The 18,589-nt window shown below is 44.1% G+C and overlaps 1 protein-coding gene across 2 annotated transcripts; it reads right to left on the reverse strand.

The window, feature by feature from the left end:
* Positions 1-2,823: 2,823 nt before the first annotated feature.
* Positions 2,824-16,790, reverse strand: ING4 (inhibitor of growth family member 4). Of its 2 annotated transcripts, XM_035571542.2 has the most exons (10): positions 16,705-16,772; positions 11,699-12,411; positions 10,502-10,638; positions 6,178-6,249; positions 5,614-5,780; positions 5,307-5,421; positions 4,877-4,985; positions 4,396-4,543; positions 3,935-3,996; positions 2,824-3,694 (listed from the first exon to the last, which is right to left on the reverse strand). In XM_035571542.2, the coding sequence occupies exons 4-10, from the start codon at positions 6,203-6,205 to the stop codon at positions 3,655-3,657; spliced, it is 669 nt and encodes a 222-aa protein (XP_035427435.1). In that variant the 5' UTR covers positions 6,206-6,249; positions 10,502-10,638; positions 11,699-12,411; positions 16,705-16,772; the 3' UTR covers positions 2,824-3,654. The 2 variants fall into 2 exon arrangements, with proteins under 2 accessions (XP_035427435.1, XP_035427434.1); XM_035571541.2 differs by lacking the exons at positions 10,502-10,638; positions 11,699-12,411 and having other exon boundaries at positions 16,705-16,790.
* Positions 16,791-18,589: the final 1,799 nt, after the last annotated feature.

The following is an 18,589-nucleotide window of genomic DNA, read 5'->3' on the forward strand; positions in this document are numbered from 1 at the left end:
ACTATTAAAAGCAACCTTTTCAAAAAATCTTATCGGGTCATTTTGACAGACTTTTTTGTTTGTTGGTTGTTTTTCGTTTTGCTACTTCTAGTCAAAACGATTTTATTGACCTGGAATTCTTGCTTGTTTTAAAGAGAAGCAATTTGCTTATTTGGTATGTCAGTATTTCGCATCTAGACTGGTATCAGCTGCTGTTAGCTGACCTGTAGCAGTCCTCTTGACGTCCTTAAAGCCCAGCACAGCACTGTCTCTTCTCTGTCATTTTAGGCTTTCCCTAGCATTCCAGAAACTGACAGAGAACAGACCACAGCTGCCTTCAGGCGGTTTTCACGGGGCTACAAATGGCATTTACTGAAGATTACTGATCAAAATTGTTCACCCCAGTGGATGCTATTTAAAATCCTCCTTACTGTTTGCCTGGGAAGTACATCATCCTAATATGACACCAGCACCAACACAGAATAAATATTTACAGAACACTTCCCCCTCCTCTCATTACAAACAATTCTGCTATCTGCAGTTGGCAATGGACACGTGCCATGTTCAATTATACCAGAAACAAAAAGACATTCTAAAAAAAGCTGCTTATGTTTCTAGCCTCTTCACTTACAGGCTTTGTTTCCAATGGCTTCATTTTTGTACTTTGTAATTTCTAGCTTCTATTGATTCTATTATTTCCCCCCTTTGGTTATTAAATATTGCACAGTTACTGTCTTCATTCCTTCTCTTCCAACATCAGTTCTTAATGTCCTTTCATTTTTATCTGTCACTGTAAGCCTTTTTAAAAGTCCTGGTTTTCATTCACATTTTTGTCTAAATTTCCTCTTCCTGTAAGTTTGCTTTTGAGCATCCCCTCACCTGCAGCAAACGTTCCCCGAATGCTACACACCACTGGACAGAATTTCCTTTCACCCAGCAGAAGCAGGCCACAATGGCAGGACCAATGGGTCCTGTTTCCCCACCTAGCACTCCTCTCAGTTTTCTGAACCCGGCCTAGGCGTTTCTCACGTGTTTTGTGTTAAAAGTAAATGGGATGTTCCACCTATTTGCATCCCTGTAAACAACCAAAAAGCCTAGCAGGAGCTACAAACTGTAAAATAACAGGGATTGTTCTCTTCCCAAAGAGCACAATGGTAACCTTCTGCCCAGGCTTCAGCCTGAAAACAGGTGTATTCTGGTCTACCTCCTCCCTCAGTGACCTGTACTGACTGCAGAAGACCCGACTTGTGTTTCACAAACTAGAGCTACCCTGAACAGAACTGTGTCTGCACGGTAAGCAGTACCTAAGCAACAGGTCATCCTGTTTCCTGGGTTGGCATGCAGTAACCCCCTGCCCACTCACTGCATTCACTTTACACCATATGCATTTACAAAGTACTTATTATCCCTAATCAGCAGCGGCTTCATAACAAAGCCACCACTTCAAACACCTCTCTAACCCACACTTCCTAGAGATCTTGCTGCTAATGTTGGCCATCACAATCCAGTGATTACTGATCCAGTGATGGCCAACATCCCATCAAAAGCAAACCATTTAAAATAGTTTTTGCATCCTTTGTCACCCCTGCACTTTGCCAAAAGCCAGTTTTCAACTTCAAACCATGCCCTTCTTTTGTTCTGTTAGTTTAGCACTCATTTGGTATCTGGATGAACCCCAGCTCAATAAATTAATTCTCCTTCTGCCACATCCTTCTCACACAGACACATGGTGGCACAGCATCTCCTGTTGACCGTGTCAGATATTCAGCCAACATCTTCCAGCGTTTTCCTCTTCTATATTTAAGGAGGGAAGCTCCAGGATGCGGACTGTGGCAGCAGTACACCAACCACATGAGCCAGTCTGGGTAAGAACTTACCACAATATTTTTCTGTGCAAGATGGGAACCCAAGCACCCCTTCTCAAAGCAAAAGGAAGGAACGACCCAGTGCTAACTCACTTGAACAGAAGGCTTGGCATCAGCTTGAGTTGATGGCTCTGAGAGGATCCCCGTATAATTACGTGGTGATAATGTCACTCTCCACCTACACAGCTCTCTGAGTTGTTTTAACAATGAACCCCTAAAAGAGTTTCTGCTTTGTGACCACAAGAACAAAAATGATCCACCAATCCTCATAAAAGTTACTTATTTGAGGAAAGCATTTGTTTCACGTGAAAAGCTTAAATCCTCCTGAATAGCAGAGAAAAGGCAGGAAGAAAATCTCATCAACCTCCAGACCAAGCCAATGGAATAGACAAAGGTCAGCTTCAGTATGGATCATCTCCTCACAGTTACCTGCAGACACTAGAGAGAGACAATTCTCCAGCAACTGTTTTGGAGCCTAATACTATTTTACTAACAACGTGTGGAGTTTCTGGCAACAAGATGATCTGAAGTGTAGGTGACTCACTGGGGAGCAAGTTAACAGGTATCTCAAAAACGTGTCCGTGTTCTTGTATGCCCGCGTTTTGTCTTGATGGCTTACTCTCTCAGCTGTACTGCCCTACAGTCATAGTGAGGGTTGGTCTTCTATAACCTCCATCACTCTTGTTTGAGAGAGGATAACTGACAAAAAAGTGATCCAACAAAAATGTGAATAAACATCCCGTTGCATGGGGGACATGACTAAATGGGCAGATGTTTTTCACAGATGCTAGAAAGCTATGCAATTCTTTGCTAAGTATATTGGGTACATTTTCAAACCTGACTTATGCAGCATGTCTAACCGTTCAGGATTATCACATGAAGAAAGCTGTGCCACTGTGAAAAAGCAGAGCTGAGAGAGAAAAAATAACTGAAGAGACCCATTGTTTACTTTGGAGGTGACAGCAAGGCAACCAGAGTATTTGTTCCAATGAACTTTATTTAATTCAGTATTATACAAGTGGGATTTGGATCCCAAAACTTCTCATCATGAACATAATGGAGAAGCTTCACTGCACAAAACGGAGGGAGAATTCTGGAGCCAGAGGACAGGCTAGATCAAATTGTTTCTTGCCATGCAGCCAGAAATTCTTCCTCCTTCATACAGTGTGCTTCAAAGGCCAGCAGGTTTACCCCAGGAGTAAAGGAGACAAAGCCAGCTCTAAACGCTCCTCCTTCCTCCTCAACCCAACAAAAGAGGCAGCTCAATGCCAGACAGAGTAGTGGAATGATTAAAGATAAGGAGTACATTAGGTTTTCAGTCTCTCAACCAACCCACTAGATTAAGCAGTGGCCTGGTTACTCCCTCTCTCCTGAAAAAGATCCAGGAAAATCGAAGACCTAAAATACTGAAGACTTACCTCCTTTCCTTCCCCCATCCCATAGCCTTGTTCTCTAAGCAGAGAGTAGGCAATGAACTCTGAGGAGGCTGAAGGAAAGCCAAGGAAAATCAGGGGCTACCTGAATCCCTGGGAATCTGGTGGCTACCCTGGTGCCCTCATTCATCCCCTTTGAGGTTCAGACACCTGTTTGGAATAGTACACAGAGAGGGCCTCCCTTAGGGATTTGGAAGCAACCAGGGATACAGAACACAGAGGAACTGCCGTGAGGGTACACACCATTCCAGGGATGGCCGAAACCACAAACAGGGCAAGACTCCCCCCAGCCAAGGCCCCAAGGGCTGGGGGAGTTGGGACGAGGCCCTGGCAGGGGGAAGAGAGCTCCTGCAGCAGTGCTAAGGGCTCATGGGATTTTATTTCTTCTTCCTCTCCTGGGAACAGCGAGGGCAGAACCTGGTAGAAAGGGAAGTAAAAAGCCAGCATTTATGACCTGATACACATATATAAATATATGCAAAGATACAGTCTCAAAAGTTCTTTTCCAAGGTTCCAACCAAAGCCTTAATTCAAATTTTCCTTCTGAAGAGGACTTCTAAGTGTGTATATACAATATCCTCCCTCTTGCCACCCAGGACCTCCCCTTTCCAGACAGCAATGGGCCCTCCAGGATGTTTGTTTTTAGCACTCACTCACCATTTTCCTCTTGGTTTTGTCGTCAGACCCACACAGGCAAAATGAAACCATTCAATGGAACACTGTTGGGGTGGAGAGCAGTCAGTTAAAGAGCAGTTTTCTTTTGAAATCATTGTTTCTGGACTGCTGAAGTTTCCCAACATTTGATCACAAGCTCCTACATCCCTAGCAGTGATGTTAACGGGATCAGTCAGAAAACAGAGACTCACACCCAACCTATACAATGTTATTAAGCAGAATTCCCCTCCATGCTTGCTAAGGGTGGGGCCGAAAAACAGCCCGTCATTTCAGGAGAAAACCTGGAGAAAGTTGCACTTAACAGGCCACATCACTGCTCTTCCAAACTATCTGAACTAAGACCTCCTACTGTCACTGCTTGCTACATCAGCTCCCCCCCAGGCAGGACAAGACATTCTGTAGGAGACTTTCCTCCCCCATCTCCATCATGCACAGGCTCTTACATCTGGGTTGTCGCAGCCAATCATCTCCCCGTAGGAGACCTGGTGGCAGAGGCAATAAGTAGGCTCATTGGGGTCCACAGGCATATCCAATACATCCGAAGGGTGCACATTTCCAAAAGTGACTGAAGGCATCCCGTATTCTGTGCTACTGCAGGAGAAAGGAATAAACCAGGTCAGCAAATTAACTAGCATCGGTTCCCTTCGTGTCACCCATGACACTGCCCTTATTTGCCAGAGACAGCCACACCTCCTTTTTAAGCACACACACCCACCTCCACCGATGTGACCTGCGTTCCCCTTCATGCCACACTCCCCTGAAACAAATAAAAGGCCTCTTTCCTGTTTCTTCCCAAAAAGAGACAGAAGACACACAGCCTGGTCTGGGTGAGGATCAGATCCTTCACAGGGAAGTCTGGCTAGGTCTCCCTTGGTCTGATTTGTAGTGCTGCTCCTCACTTCCCCAAATTTCTTAAATGCTTACGTGCGGACAAGCTTCAGTTTCTTTTGGGCAGTCTTTGGTGCCTCCTCATCAGAATTCTTCCCTTTAGAGCGAGCACGGGCAGCTTTCTTCTCTTTTTGGGCTCGGCCCTCTGGTAACAAGAGAAAAAGTTGCTGCATCTACCATGCCGTCAAAACAGACACCTGACAGTAACAACCTCTCCAGCACTAAAACGCACTCCTACTGTGGAGTGTATATTGGCTTTGGGCCACGCACCCCATCTTAGTTTTATCTAGTGGCCTTGAATATGCTCACAGAAAAGAGCCCAGGACACCATCTTTTTACCTGTCCTTCAGATTCCAGCGTAACAGTCTTTGATCTGTACCACTCCAGTGCCTGCCTTCATCCCCACCACTTCCACAGTCACTTGGCTGCCTCCTGTATCAATCTGCAGCCCAGTGGTGGTACTCACTCTTCTTGCCCTTGCTGGAAGAGCTGTCATAGTCACTCGATTCTATCTGCTTCTCCTTCAGGTCTGCTTCAAAGCGAGCAAGGTCTGTGTCCAGCCGCCGGATGTGCTTATCAACCTGCAAAGATGACATTGACCAGGAATTACCACAGAAAAGAGCCCAAGAGAGCAAAGAGGAGAGAGCACAGGGATCGTGCTCAGAGCAGAGAAGCAAGAGCGTGCAGGGCCTGAAAAAGAGATCAGGGCCTTCCAGGACTGGGGGTTTCATATAGCCTTTCATACAATAACCACTAGACACTTCCCTTCATACCATCTCGTAGGTCTGCATTGCCAGCTGAACCTTGTCATCCCCAAACTCCTTGCACTTCCCATAGGCCTCCTGGATTTGCTTGAGAAGCCCCAGTTTTTCCTCTGATGACAAAGTCCGTGCATTGCTGATATACTCCGTGGCCAACTTATCGATCTCCGACTTGAGGTCTGAAACAGGTTTACCATTAATACATCAATACACATACATACACGCTAGTGGAACAGGTTGCCCAGGGAGGTGGTGGAGTCACCATCCCTGGGGGTGTTTAAGGAAAGGTTGGACCTGGCGCTTAGGGACATGGTTTAGTGGGTGATATTGGTGGTAGGGGGATGGCTGGAGCAGATGATTTTGGAGGTCTTTTCCAACCTAGAATCATTCTATGGAATGATTCTGTTAGGAAAGACCATAAAGTATAAGGATAGGAAAGAATAGATTAGAAAAGGATAAGAGCAGCTGCAGGTTTCCTTCCCTGCCCTAAGAACCCTGTGATACAGGCAAAGTGAAGGAAAGCTGGCCAGGCCGCAGGCTTTCTGTCTCATCACAGAAACCTTCTCCAATGCTCACCTTCTGTTCTCTGATCCAGATCTCGCATGAGCTGGAAGTTTCTCTGCAATTCAAAAGGCAGGTTCTCAATACCTGCAGGGAAAGGAGAATACATGGAGAAGTCAGGTTCCTGTCTGCCATGTCAATGCAGGAACAAAGTTAACTCAACTGATAACAACATGTACACCAGCCCAGTGACTCCCAGCATGCTTTCCTGGTTCACATTAGCATGCCTCTGTTTGCTGTCAACCGTAAAGGAAACGGACTATAAATACTTCACATATTTAATCCAGGAGCACAGTTCTATAGGATTGTATTAGTTAACGGAAGGCTGCCACTCAGAAAGGCCTAAATTAGAAAAGCAGAAAAACAAAACCTGTAGCGCAGTCGTTCTAATACAACGTATCCACCAAGAACTTTCTTCGGTAATAACGAGGGAACCAAACCAAAACAGCACAACAGCTGGTAAACAATGCCACTTTGCTATTCCTACACAAAGATGTCAGAACTAGAGTTGATCAAATGTTAATTCACTGAGAAGAGTGAATCAATTTTAGAGTATGCATTTTAAAGACAGAGGTAGGAGACACTTTGCAGAGCCAAAAAAGCAACCCTGAGGTGGGACGGGAAGCAGTGCCACAGCAGCCTTAACCCCCGTCCCTTGTTCTGCCTCCTATACCATAACCTCAGCGTTGTCTGTCCAGCACCTGCAAGGATGCTATACATCACGAATAACAAATTTTTCTACAACTCTGAACGAGCAACGTGAAGCTGAGAGTCAGTTTTCAATGCACAATGCTACTCACCCCCTAGCCATCGCCAGATGCTCAACTGACAAAGCTGATAAAAACAATTCTTATTTTTCCATGGCTGTCTAATCAAACTGAGGTCTACTAACACTGCACTAACCTGACGTCCAAGCTTGATTGTCGTCACCTTTATACCTGATAGAAAAAAAAAAATCTCTTGCAGGTATAAACAAAAGGGGGGAGATGGGGAGGAAGAGCTCTTTAGAAACACAACATAAGCATGTCTGCTTCCCAAACCCTCTCTGCAGCACATGCAGAATGTAAATGAAGGCGTCTCTACCCATAATCAAAACTGTCTAATACAATGGCCCCAGCAGTGGTCTCTGTTTTCACTGTCATATGCTTCTACACCAGAGACACTTCCTGAAAAACAAGAGATTTTTTTTATTATGATTATTTTTTTTTTACAAGTACAACAGACAGGCCATGAAATTTATTCCTACAAGAGGTAAAAGCAATTGTAGGCTTCACTGGGCTTAAGATATTTCAACTTATTTTTTCACACAAACAGAATACAGTAAGTTACATACGAAGTCCTTGTAGGTAATTAAGCTATCGCCTCAACAGGTTTTTGTTGCCATTTCTACTTTAAGTATCTGAGAAATTTTCAGGTAGTAGGTGTCCTTAAGCACGCAGATACATGATCACACAGCACATACACATCACTGCCCTGTGTCCAAGGTTAACAGTGCAAAATCAAGTTCTGAAAAAAAATAGGAAGCATCAAAACTAAGGTTGTCTGAATATTCCTAAATTTGATACTTCCTGTTGGCCTAGTATGACAGACTTTACACAAGGCTCGAGCAGCCCACAGCTGATATTACATCCCTACAGCTCAAAAAACATCTCAAAAAAAATAATCAGTGACACAATACTGAAAAACATTGTTGCTTACAAGGGGAACTTAATGACAGGGATGAAATTCAGCTCAGGTATCTTAATATCATTCCTTTTTCTTCTTGTAATCCCCATCCTCATTGACTCCAAACCTTTCAATTTGTGCAGAAATGAAACACGTTTCATGCAGCAGCACACTACTTTTCATTCCTCTCCTCTAGGAGAGATGCCCTCTAGAAGAAATCAGTATTTGTTCTTGCATTGCACGCAGTATGCCAAATATGCACCGAGTTTATTAATCCTGGACCATCACGACTGCTGAATTCTTGACTTGGCAGTTTTTAGAAAAGATCTATGTAATTTCCTTTTTCTCCTCTAAAAAAAAGAAAGTTGCTGAAAGCACACATTCTATCACATACATAGTTTTCCCTCAGCAGGGCTACAAACCGTTAGGTTCAGAGAACACCTGGGCTAGCACAAAAACCAGCAGGATGCTATTCTTTGGGCAGAACAACCCTAAATGAGGTTATGGCTAAGTTTCACAGCGATGTGCTAACAGCAGGAGAAATTCGGACAGGAATTTGCTTCCGTTACAGAACCTGAAAGGGACTGTGCTCTGCCATTTTTTTTTTTTTTTTTTTTTTTTACAGATGTCACTATGAAAATCCATCCCCAGCTGTCACTAATGCCATCACATGCCCTCACCTGGAAAGTTTCTGTTCTACCTTTACCTCTACATCCTATACAAAAAGCCTAACACGATAAAGCTGCAGCTAAACGAGTTTTAACCCAGCAATAAACTATTTCTGTGGTAGTTAGCTTACCTAAGTATGGGGGAGCTTTCTGATCTCTGCAGCTTAAACCAAAAGCTCCTCTCGACCCTTACAAAGCAGAGCCCTTCACACAGAATTTATCGCAGTGGTCCAAACGCTTGCTGAAATTGTTTGGCCTATGTTATGCTGTCCATAGTCCCATTAAAAAAAATAAAATCTAAAATTTAAATTTCCATTTCCTCTTTCTTACTAAACCAACACCTTTTCCCTCTGTCTTTCCAAAAAGATTTGATATTTCTGTAATTGCTTCCTCCTGTGTTTCTCCTTTTCCCTTTACAATCCATTTATGCTTTCTTCTCACAGTAAGATGCGCCCAAGCTCTTCTTGACTAAATGCTGTATTTTACAATACCCAAACAGTTCTCAGGTTCTGAAACAGATCACAGGAAAAAGAAATTGTCTGTCTGAGAAAGCATAGCCAGGACACCCTAACAGACGTGTTCGATTGCTAGAGAACAGGCCAGTGAACTGCAGTCACTCTGTCACAGACAACAATTTGACAGAAAAATAAGGAAAAGCAAAGGCCTCTCAGCACACAAAAGGCAGAGCAGCAAGAGAGGAAGACAAGGATGGGGAAGATGTGCAGGGAAGGAAGTGCTAGCAGGACCAGCAGTTTGGCTCAGAGCATGGACTGTCACAAATGCTACCGTGCTCGTTTGCACAGATGACACAGAGCAACATGCTGCCCCACTGTGCCCAATTCGTTCCTACCACAGCAGGATCATCCTATACATCAGCACGTCTGAGTTTTTGCCTCCCCCCCCGCCTTTTTTTAAGCTTGTTTTCATTCCTTAACACAAGTTAAAAGCCTTCTTTCCTTTCCCTGATTCTTATCCTTTCACTATCCCTCTTCCATCTCTCTTACTCTCCTCTTTCCTTGTCATTCCTTCTGCCATTCCCATTCTCCTTATCACATACAGGCATCCATAACCGCGCTGTCTTTTCTCTTAAGAACCACACAGACCCTCAGCGCTCACCCTCCAAGAATCAGAATCTATCACCATTCTCCTTCCCCCCAGTTTTTTTCAAACAACCAAATGTAGGGTGTCAGTGTAGACGACATACTTAAACTCCAGCTCCTGAACTCAGATGTTAATTCACACACACACACAGAGCAAGCCCGTGAGCCTGTGCAACGGCACAACCTAATAAGTTTCATTATGCTTCATTCTCTCATTGCATGTCTTTTAGCAGAGCCCAGTAATGGGCTTGTATTGCGACTGTCCAAATTCCTGAAGAGATCCATGGCACCAAGCACTACACAAATACATGGTGACTTTCCCAAGGCATCTACTCAACTCCCGCGTCCAGACGTATGATTACATTTATTAAAAAAATGTCGAAATACATTTTGAAACACAATCACGGTTGCTTTATTAAACAATACAGATTTCAACAAACAGTTTAGACACCACATTGCTGAAGGTAATTAAGAAATCCTGCTTGTGACAGACTTGCAGAACGGCAGGATAACTTCCCTGCCCTCCGGAATATAAGAGTGGCTGGGATCTCACTGGGGAAGCACACAGGACTTTTTGGTGCGCTGCGATTTAAGAATTTTGTAGCATTTTAAGTATAGTGCAGGTCAACTGTCTTACGGCAATCTTCAACTTCCTTGCTTTCTCATTAAGGGGAACGATGTCTTATATAACCCTCCATCCTTCCTTTTAGGCAACGTAACCCTTTTAATGTGCTGCTACTATTCTGTGTTCTCAATTAATGATCTTCCTACACATTCCATTGAAATCTGAGCATAATGATACACCTTTCTTCCTATTCACATCGAGCTCAGCACTACAGCAGCACATGCAGCCTGACCTGTAACGTTACCCTCACCACCACCCCTGTAAGGAATAGTCCTACCCACATTTTCACCAACGGAGCACTCAGGCGCACAGTAGAGCGAATTGCCCAAGGCCACCCAGGAATTCTGCGGCGCTGTTATCCCAGGCTCCGGGCCAGTGCACCGCATGCCAGTCCACCAGGGAGCGCCTACACCAAGCACTGCCCAAAGAAACAGATGTCAGTCAGCAACAACAGTCAGTGCAATAGCCACAGAAGTCTAACACTCCCCAGAAGACAGCATACCCTTTCCTGGGGGGGGGGGGGGGGAGGGGGGGGAGAAGAGGGTTCTTTTTCTCTCTCTCTCTTTTTTTTTTTTTTTTTAAATTATATTAGTTCAATACTACAGCATCCACAACCAGGATAGCAGGCAATGTTGTTACTTTCACACCAGGGAACTTTATCGCTATGTTAAAGATCAACCTTGACGTCAGAAGTTTGGAGGATATGGAAGACTGGCATGTCAAATGAGACTTGCAACACTCCAGGCGTTTCCAGTCGGTCACAGATCTCCAAGGGCAGGGACCACCACCAAAGGGATCAGAGGGCTCTTTGCCAAGACAGTCACATCAGATGTGCGAAGAAATACAGAGAAAATGCAGAATGCTTTGTCTTGTAAAACCCTTTTCTATCAACTCTGATGAAGGCACCGGTTAACGACCAAATCTGTTCTAAATGAACTGGCCATTAACAACAATAAATGTATTAGCTTAGTGTGGGTTGTGCCACTAGCTTTCACACAGAAACAAATGATGCCTATGAATCACCAAATCCTCTCCCTTTCATGAGATCTTCTGTAATTTTCCATACATGTGTGCTGCGTTACAGATACAGCTCATCCAAAGTCTCATGAAGGTGAAAAGCATCTTCCAGTCTACAACGCTAAAACAATGTTCAACATTGTTGAACGAAAGAATGTATTAAGAGATTGCAAACCTGAAGTATGATGCAGGAAACTTGATAGGCAGGAACAGGAGAGTGTGGCCACATGCTACACTGGGGAGGAGATAAGAGACATTCCCATGCTGCTGGGGAGTACGTTGCTACTGTAGCTCTGTGCTTACATGGGAGTAAGTTTTCCAGTATTGAAAAGTCCTGAACTGGTGCATCGCCATGTACCAGCAGGATAGCAGGAACAAAGGAAACTTGACGCCTCCCTAATCAGGATTAAAAAAAAGAAAGCCCCCCCAATGACTACACAATTAACTCAGTGTTAACTTACCAACTGAGGACTCCTCAGCTCAGTGTGCAGTCTCCACCATCCTGTTAAGTGAGGCAGGTATGTCCTAGTGTCTGCTCCTGGAGCAGGTCCCGACTGGTGGCCTCCAAGACAATATAATGAATACCAGGCAGCCATCTGAGCAGATAGGCCAGCGACACTCTTCTGCTTCTCAAACTCGATATGGTTATTAGCTCTCTGCTGATGACTCTCCCAAGTGTTTAGATCTAATTTAGACTAAATGTTGGCAGAATCTAGATGCACAGAGGCATGGGGTGGGGAAAGCTGGAAACATTTTTTATTGCTTTGTTACCATTCCTTACCCACACTTTATACTGACATTCATTCAATAACAGACCAGCTTAACTATAGCTTTAAATGAAAATTTGAATTTCCTTCCAGTCCGGTGCACACTTCCCAACTGCAATGATAAAAGTTTCATATCCAGCAAGACAGATAAAGCAACAGCCTCATCAGTCTAGGCAGGAAAATATGTGGTGGACAAGGCTGGCTGGAACAAACAGGGAAGGTGACACTTGATCTTCTCATTTCTCTAACGAGAAAGCACACCCACAGACACGACCCTTGCGTTCACCTCAGCTATCCGTGCAACTGGTCAGCCATATCCTCAGAAGCAGAGCACAGGAGGGTGAGCAGTGAGGTCAGTTCACAGTAAATGGGCCAGCTGAGGAGAGGTACACTCCTCGGTTCTGTTGCTATAAAAGATAGATTTGGGTGGTGTCACTATACTTTATTTTCATATCCTCTAGATAGATAAACAGGGATGCACTGACATTAGAAAATGTGGTTGAACAGCAGCTCCCTCTGCTATAAAGATAACCCCTACAATCATGACACTTTCACGGATGAGCAAAGACTCACAGAAGGCTATTTGGGATTGTTCTCTAAACGTATAGACTTCAGTGATGCCTGGTACAAAGAAGCTCTACAATCCTCTTGAAACATCTAACCGTGAAGGAAACAGAGTGTTTGCATCTCATCTTCTAGAAGATCTGTATTAGTCACCTTTCCTTTCTCCCACTCAAAAGCCTCCAGTACAGTATTTCTAAGCCTGTGAGAGTGCAAATACTGAGCCAAACACAGTAACTCCAGTCTGAGCAAACACAAACTCCTCTAAAGAGCTCTCATGCACATGCAACCACAAAATACCATGTTTTTCTTTCATCTCATTCTTCCTCCATCCCTTTCTACATCTCTAATTCATTTGCATCCATAGTTTCCCCCCTCCTAAAGTTGCACTGCTTTCTTGGCGTGAAGGAAAGCACTTCATTATCTTGCTCTCTCCCCTCAGAAGCAGACATAAAATCGTTTTGAGACCAGAAGGAGGACAATATTTGAAGAGATGGCAAACTTTTTATGCTTAACTTCAGTCACTAAGGAGAACTGAGGAAAAAGCCATACAAATAAACAAGCAAGAAGAATAGAAGTGGAACAAGAAACATTCCTCCTCTTCCCCTTCCCCGAATTCTTTGGCTCAGTATTGTCGTTGGAGGGACAGCCTCCAATGAAGCTGAATGATGAAGGAAGGAAGGGGATCAGAGTAGACAAGACAGGGAGTTTCTCGGTGAGGAGGTTCAGCACTGAAGGAACATGCATATTTTTTTGCTGCAAGAACACCTGCTAGGAGCATAACACATTTCAGACAGATATACTTTGCAATTAATGGCTTAGAGCAAAGGCGTGTCTAATCCTAGGTCTAAAATCAGTTTTAAATTAAAGAAAAAAAAAAAAAAAACCTGCTAAAATACCAGAACTAAGAAACCGCCAGACACCTTTTACTGAGAGATCTGTTGTTAACTTGGCTACTCCACAAAAATTTCCCAGGAAAAACAAAGCAACACAACAACAATAAAACACCAACCTTTAGAGGTCCAAAGCAGAGGACTCAAGAAGTTACAAACCGAAATACTTAAGGCCATATGCACAGCTCTGTCAAACCTTTTGTGCACTGTAACATACAGTTTTTAGTTACCTAACGACATGAGATTTTCACAAACAGTGTTTCTCACATGCCGTGACTCAAAGTTTTATTTTATCCTCTTTGCTCAATAGAGTCACACATACGCTACCCAAAATCCAATCTAAAAACTGACTCAATCAGCTTTTCAAGGTGCTTGTTATTTTGACACAAGAATGTTTTTTCCCAACACAGTGGAATAGCCCACTTCCCTCACCAGTAAAATGAATAACTGAGGTAAAGAGATTAAGGGCAGCTCATTGCAAACACACCTCTTGAAATGTCAATGCTACAAATCCTCACTATTCAGAATTATCTGTTCAAAGCACGCTTGAGTTGCAACTATGAGCATTCTGCCCATCTGCCACCCTGACTACAAATTTTCACTCATTTTAAGGGCAGCACAATCTGTTTGGAGAGAACCTGTAAAAAGCGTGTCCTACAAGGAAACATAAACATCAATCAAACTCACTCTGTCAGGGTGGTATTCAAAATGACACCACCTTTTTTCTTCCTACAATCTTCACTTAATTCATTATACACCTTCCTTTCCTCAAGCATTTGAAGAGGTCCTACAAGCAAACTGCCCTCTTTCATCACACACTCCTCATTCATCCCCTGAACAGATCCAGCCAGTAAACGATATGAAAGAGAAATGCTGTGGGAGGGAAAAAAAAAAATCAACTGAAAGCCACGTCTACATTAGATGCGAAAAGAACACTAAAAAGAATTTCAATGCAACAAGCAGAAGCAAATATTAGACATTTTGAAAAGAGCTGACCAAAAGTTCCGGACTATTTATTTGCATCAGTTTACAGGACATTTTGGAACATTACTCAACTTTTAAAGAGTGAACTCAAAAAAATATATATTGAAATAATCATCAAGAAAAAAAAAAAGGAAGGAGTGAGGGGGAGAACAATCAGGCAGGCATGAAACCAGAAAAAGAAATGGAACAGCTGATCTGGGATCACCTCAAAGAATTCAACAAGGGTGACAATATGGGTTAAGTGGGTGACACCCCCCTTCTCCAACTTTCCTGATAAACTTTTTTCTTCTTTAAAGAATATACGTATCATTAGTGAAAATATTATTTTTCAATGATTGAACTACAACTTGCATCAAATACTTGATGAGGTAACAGAAAGGCTTTTCAGTGCATTACAGAGAACTACCAGCATCACTCATGAAAATCACACAAGAAGCAGTTTTTGGTCCACCAAAAAAAAAAAAAAGTCACTTGTAAGTGAGATACCGGCTGGAAGAACAAAAATGAAAGGAACAGACCACTAGGACAGCAAGATACAGCCTGACTGCAAACAGGTATGTTCCATCCAGTCTTATTTAGGCTAATACATTTAGAAATGATCAATATAAGTGATGGATAAAGGATGCCAGACCATATCTCTAAGGAACAGAAAGACTTGAATATCACGGTAGATAATGACCTGAACGTGAGCTTACAGCTAAAACACAATGGCCAACGTGGATAAGGGTTTACTCAACAGAAGAACGATAACCTGACTTCTTTAGTTAGTACTGTAACGAAGACTGGTAATAAAGGACCGTACGCATTCAGAGAGTCAGAAGGTCAAGTAGGATGTCAAAAGATTAGAGCAGGCTTGGAGAAGAACAATATGGCTAATTAGAAAATTGAAAAATATGTTATCACAAGCAATTCAATTTTTTTTTTCTAAGGTACCAGAAGGAAATTTAAGATTTAATTAATTAGAATCTACACAAGGAAGAAACTTTTAATAAGGGGACACTTCAACACAGCAGGTAAAAGGCATAGGTGCAATGACTAAGTATTGGAATTGTGAAAATTAGCTACAGACAAGTCATCAAACTGTGACAGGAAAGCCTATCAGCAAACTAACTCACTGAAGGTTGAGATGGATTCTCTTTAACTCTATGTATTAACATCCACATAAACTACCTTTCTAAAAGAAACTCTAATTTGAGCACAGCAACTGTCCTGCAGTTAGCTAATGAAGGGAAATAACGTTGTATATGATATACAGGATACCAGATTAAAATCAAAAAAGGCAAAGCCACTGTAGCGAACGCTGTTTTGCTCTTCCCAACAGTTTTGTAGCCAGATATTTTAGGTACTTTTAGATTGTGAACTTAAAAAAGTAAAGCGACACACCTTAAAAAAATGACATCACAACCATATTAACATCCACCTTCAGCAGGATGAGAATCTCTAACTCAATTGCAGGACCACACATCTTAGCTGAGACAAAATATAAGACCTTGTAATTTTCTCTGCAAGTATGCACTAGAGGGGAACAGAGGAGTTTCCATGGAGTTCATGGATTTTAGCTAACGGTAACACTGACATCCAGAAGCTGGACATCCAGAACTGGAGCACTCTCTAGCCACCAAGATAACCTACAGATTCTTTTATCTCTGCCTTAATGTCTACCCTATCTCTCTACACTCAGCGCTGCTTCTTTCTCATCTCTGTCTACTGGTTTCAAATCCCAGTCTTTTGCTCCTTTATCTTTGCAGCTCTTCTCAATATACATTTGTGCTCTACCTAGTAAGGAAACGCTGCATTCCCCCCATGGACTAACTCCTTGTCCACCTTGCACATTCGCCTCTTGTCTAGCCCCCATCCTTCAGGTATCTTTTCATCCTCGTCCAACTTTTCTACCTGCCTTTTGCACCATCTTCACAGACCCTAGATCAATATTCTTGCCTGTACACTCCCGGTGTCTTTTCAGCTTTCGTGGCACAGCATCACTTATTACAGTTCCTGAACTTTTTAAATTATTTTAACCTTTCTTAATAGGTTTCCCTTCCTAACGACACAGGCCAGGCCAGGCCGAGAGCAGCCGGGCGACGCTGCCGGCCCTGGGGCTCGCCAGCCCGCGGGCAGGGCCCGCCCGCCACAGATCCCGTCCCCGGTACGCGGTGTGTGGGTGCGGCAGGCCGGCCCCGGCCCCGGCCCCGGCCCCGGCCCCGGCCCCGGCCCTCCTCCTCCTCCTCGTCCTCCTCCTCGCTCCGCCGCGGCGGCGCTTACTGTCCAGGTAGTGCTCCAGGTACATCCCCGCCGCCATCTTGCGCCCCGCACACACCGCCGCTTCCGGCAGCCGGTGCGCCCCCGCCGGAAGTGGCCCTTGCCCGGCTCGTGAAGCCGCTTCCGCCCTGAATCCGGGGCGCTTGCGCTTGGCGCCCGCCGCCATTTTGGGCCCTGAGGGGCGGCGCAGTTGGGGCAGTATTGGGGGGTAAATACCTGCATCCTTCACCGCCGGGCTTCGGCTTCTGAAGGGTTACGGAGGTGTCCCCTGGCCTCAGCTAATTTCCAGCAGGCTGGCTGGGCACTCCTGGCGGATAGTCTGGGTGGGGAGGTGCCGTTAGTCCATTATAGCACTATATGTTTCCATTCACTGTGTTATTTGCCAGCTGTGACAAACTGCTGCTATATTATAACCAGAGGTGGTCTTTGCGGTAAGGTGGCTGTGGAACAAACTCAACATACCTAACAAACCAATAAAGCCATGAAGCGAAGCTCAACATCTACTGTGCTCTTTTTTTCTCCATCTTGACAAAACTACTTTCATGCCCGTACACCACACATGGCTTCTAGATTAGAGATACACACTTGATATAGACTTCAGGAATGCATCCCTAAACTGTTCTTTGCTAGTGGTTGTACACACAAGGAGGTATGCTAGGTCACAAATTTAATTATAAATAAATCGAGACAATTATCATCTTCTGGTCCTTAGGACCTAAATTCAGGATTGCTGTTCAGGAGGTCAGGGTTAATTTTGCATCCATAATGCTTAGGAGACATCGAGTTTGTATTTGGTAAATGTTAAACTTTATCCGCATTTCTCCTGCCCACTCGATCACCTGTGTTGCATTTTTTTTCCCCGGACTCTCCCAACAGACTGTATAACAACAGTCATTGCTCAGGATACCTTGTTGCTAGATACTGTCCATGAGGAAAACTGACCAGGCTTGTTTCTTCTTGTTCCTCGTAAAAGTTCTCCAAGGCACCATACTAGTATTTATAGGGACATTCTAGGATTAAGCCTTTTAGCAACCTGCAACCCAACTCTGAGAAGCAGTGATGAGAAATGAACTGCAACTGTTTGAATTACCGACCATTTTGCTGATACACTGTTTGGTTAATTCACAGATCCTCTGTGTTCTGAAGATGCAAATAGTCCTGTTAGAATCATAGAATCATTAAGGTTGGAAAATACCTCCCAGATTATCTGGTCCAACCATCCCCCTACCTCCAATGTCACCCACTAAACCATGTCCCTAAGCACCACATCCAACCTCTCCTTAAACACCCCCAGGGATGGTGACTTCACCACCTCCCTAGGCAACCCGTTCCAATGCCTGACTGCTCTTTCTGAGAAGAAATGTCTCCTCATTTCCAACCTGAACCTCCCCTGGCACAACTTGAGGCCATTCCCTCTAGTCCTGTCACTAGTTATCTGTGAGAAGAGGCCGACCCCCAGATCCCCACACCTTCCTTTCAGGTAGCTGTAGAGAGCAATAAGGTCTCCCCTGAGCCTTCTCCAGACTAAACAACCCCAGTTCCCTCAGCCGCTCCTCACAGGACTTGTGTTCCAGGCCCTGCACCAGCTTTGTAGCCCTTCTCTGGACACATTCCAGGGCCTCGATGCCCTTCTTGTACTGAGGGGCCCAAAACTGAACACAGCACTCGAGGTGCAGCCTCACCAGAGCTGAGTACAGGCAGACAATCACCTCCCTGGTCCTGCTAGCTACACTATTTCTGATACAGGCCAGGATGCCGTTGGCCTTCTTGGCCACCTGGGCACACTGTCAGCTCACGTTTAGGCGAGCATTAACCAACACCCCCAGATCTTTTTCCTATGCACTGCTTTCCAGACACTTGCCCCAAGCCTGTAGTGTTGCATGGGGTA

Source organism: Cygnus atratus, chromosome 1, assembly GCF_013377495.2.
Source record: "Cygnus atratus isolate AKBS03 ecotype Queensland, Australia chromosome 1, CAtr_DNAZoo_HiC_assembly, whole genome shotgun sequence".
In the NCBI taxonomy this organism is placed as follows: Eukaryota; Metazoa; Chordata; class Aves; order Anseriformes; family Anatidae; genus Cygnus; species Cygnus atratus.

Bases quoted from the DNA above. Each gene is read 5' to 3' on its own strand.
- ING4 (XM_035571541.2), bottom strand. From the start codon at position 16,741: ATGGCGGCGGGGATGTACCTGGAGCACTACCTGGACA. The intron at 4,986-5,306 runs GTGAGTACCACC...TCTTGTTACCAG, and splicing joins TTCCAGCAAGGGCAAGAAGA to AGGGCCGAGCCCAAAAAGAG. The intron at 4,544-4,876 runs GTAAGCATTTAA...TTTCTCCTGCAG, and splicing joins AAACTGAAGCTTGTCCGCAC to TAGCACAGAATACGGGATGC.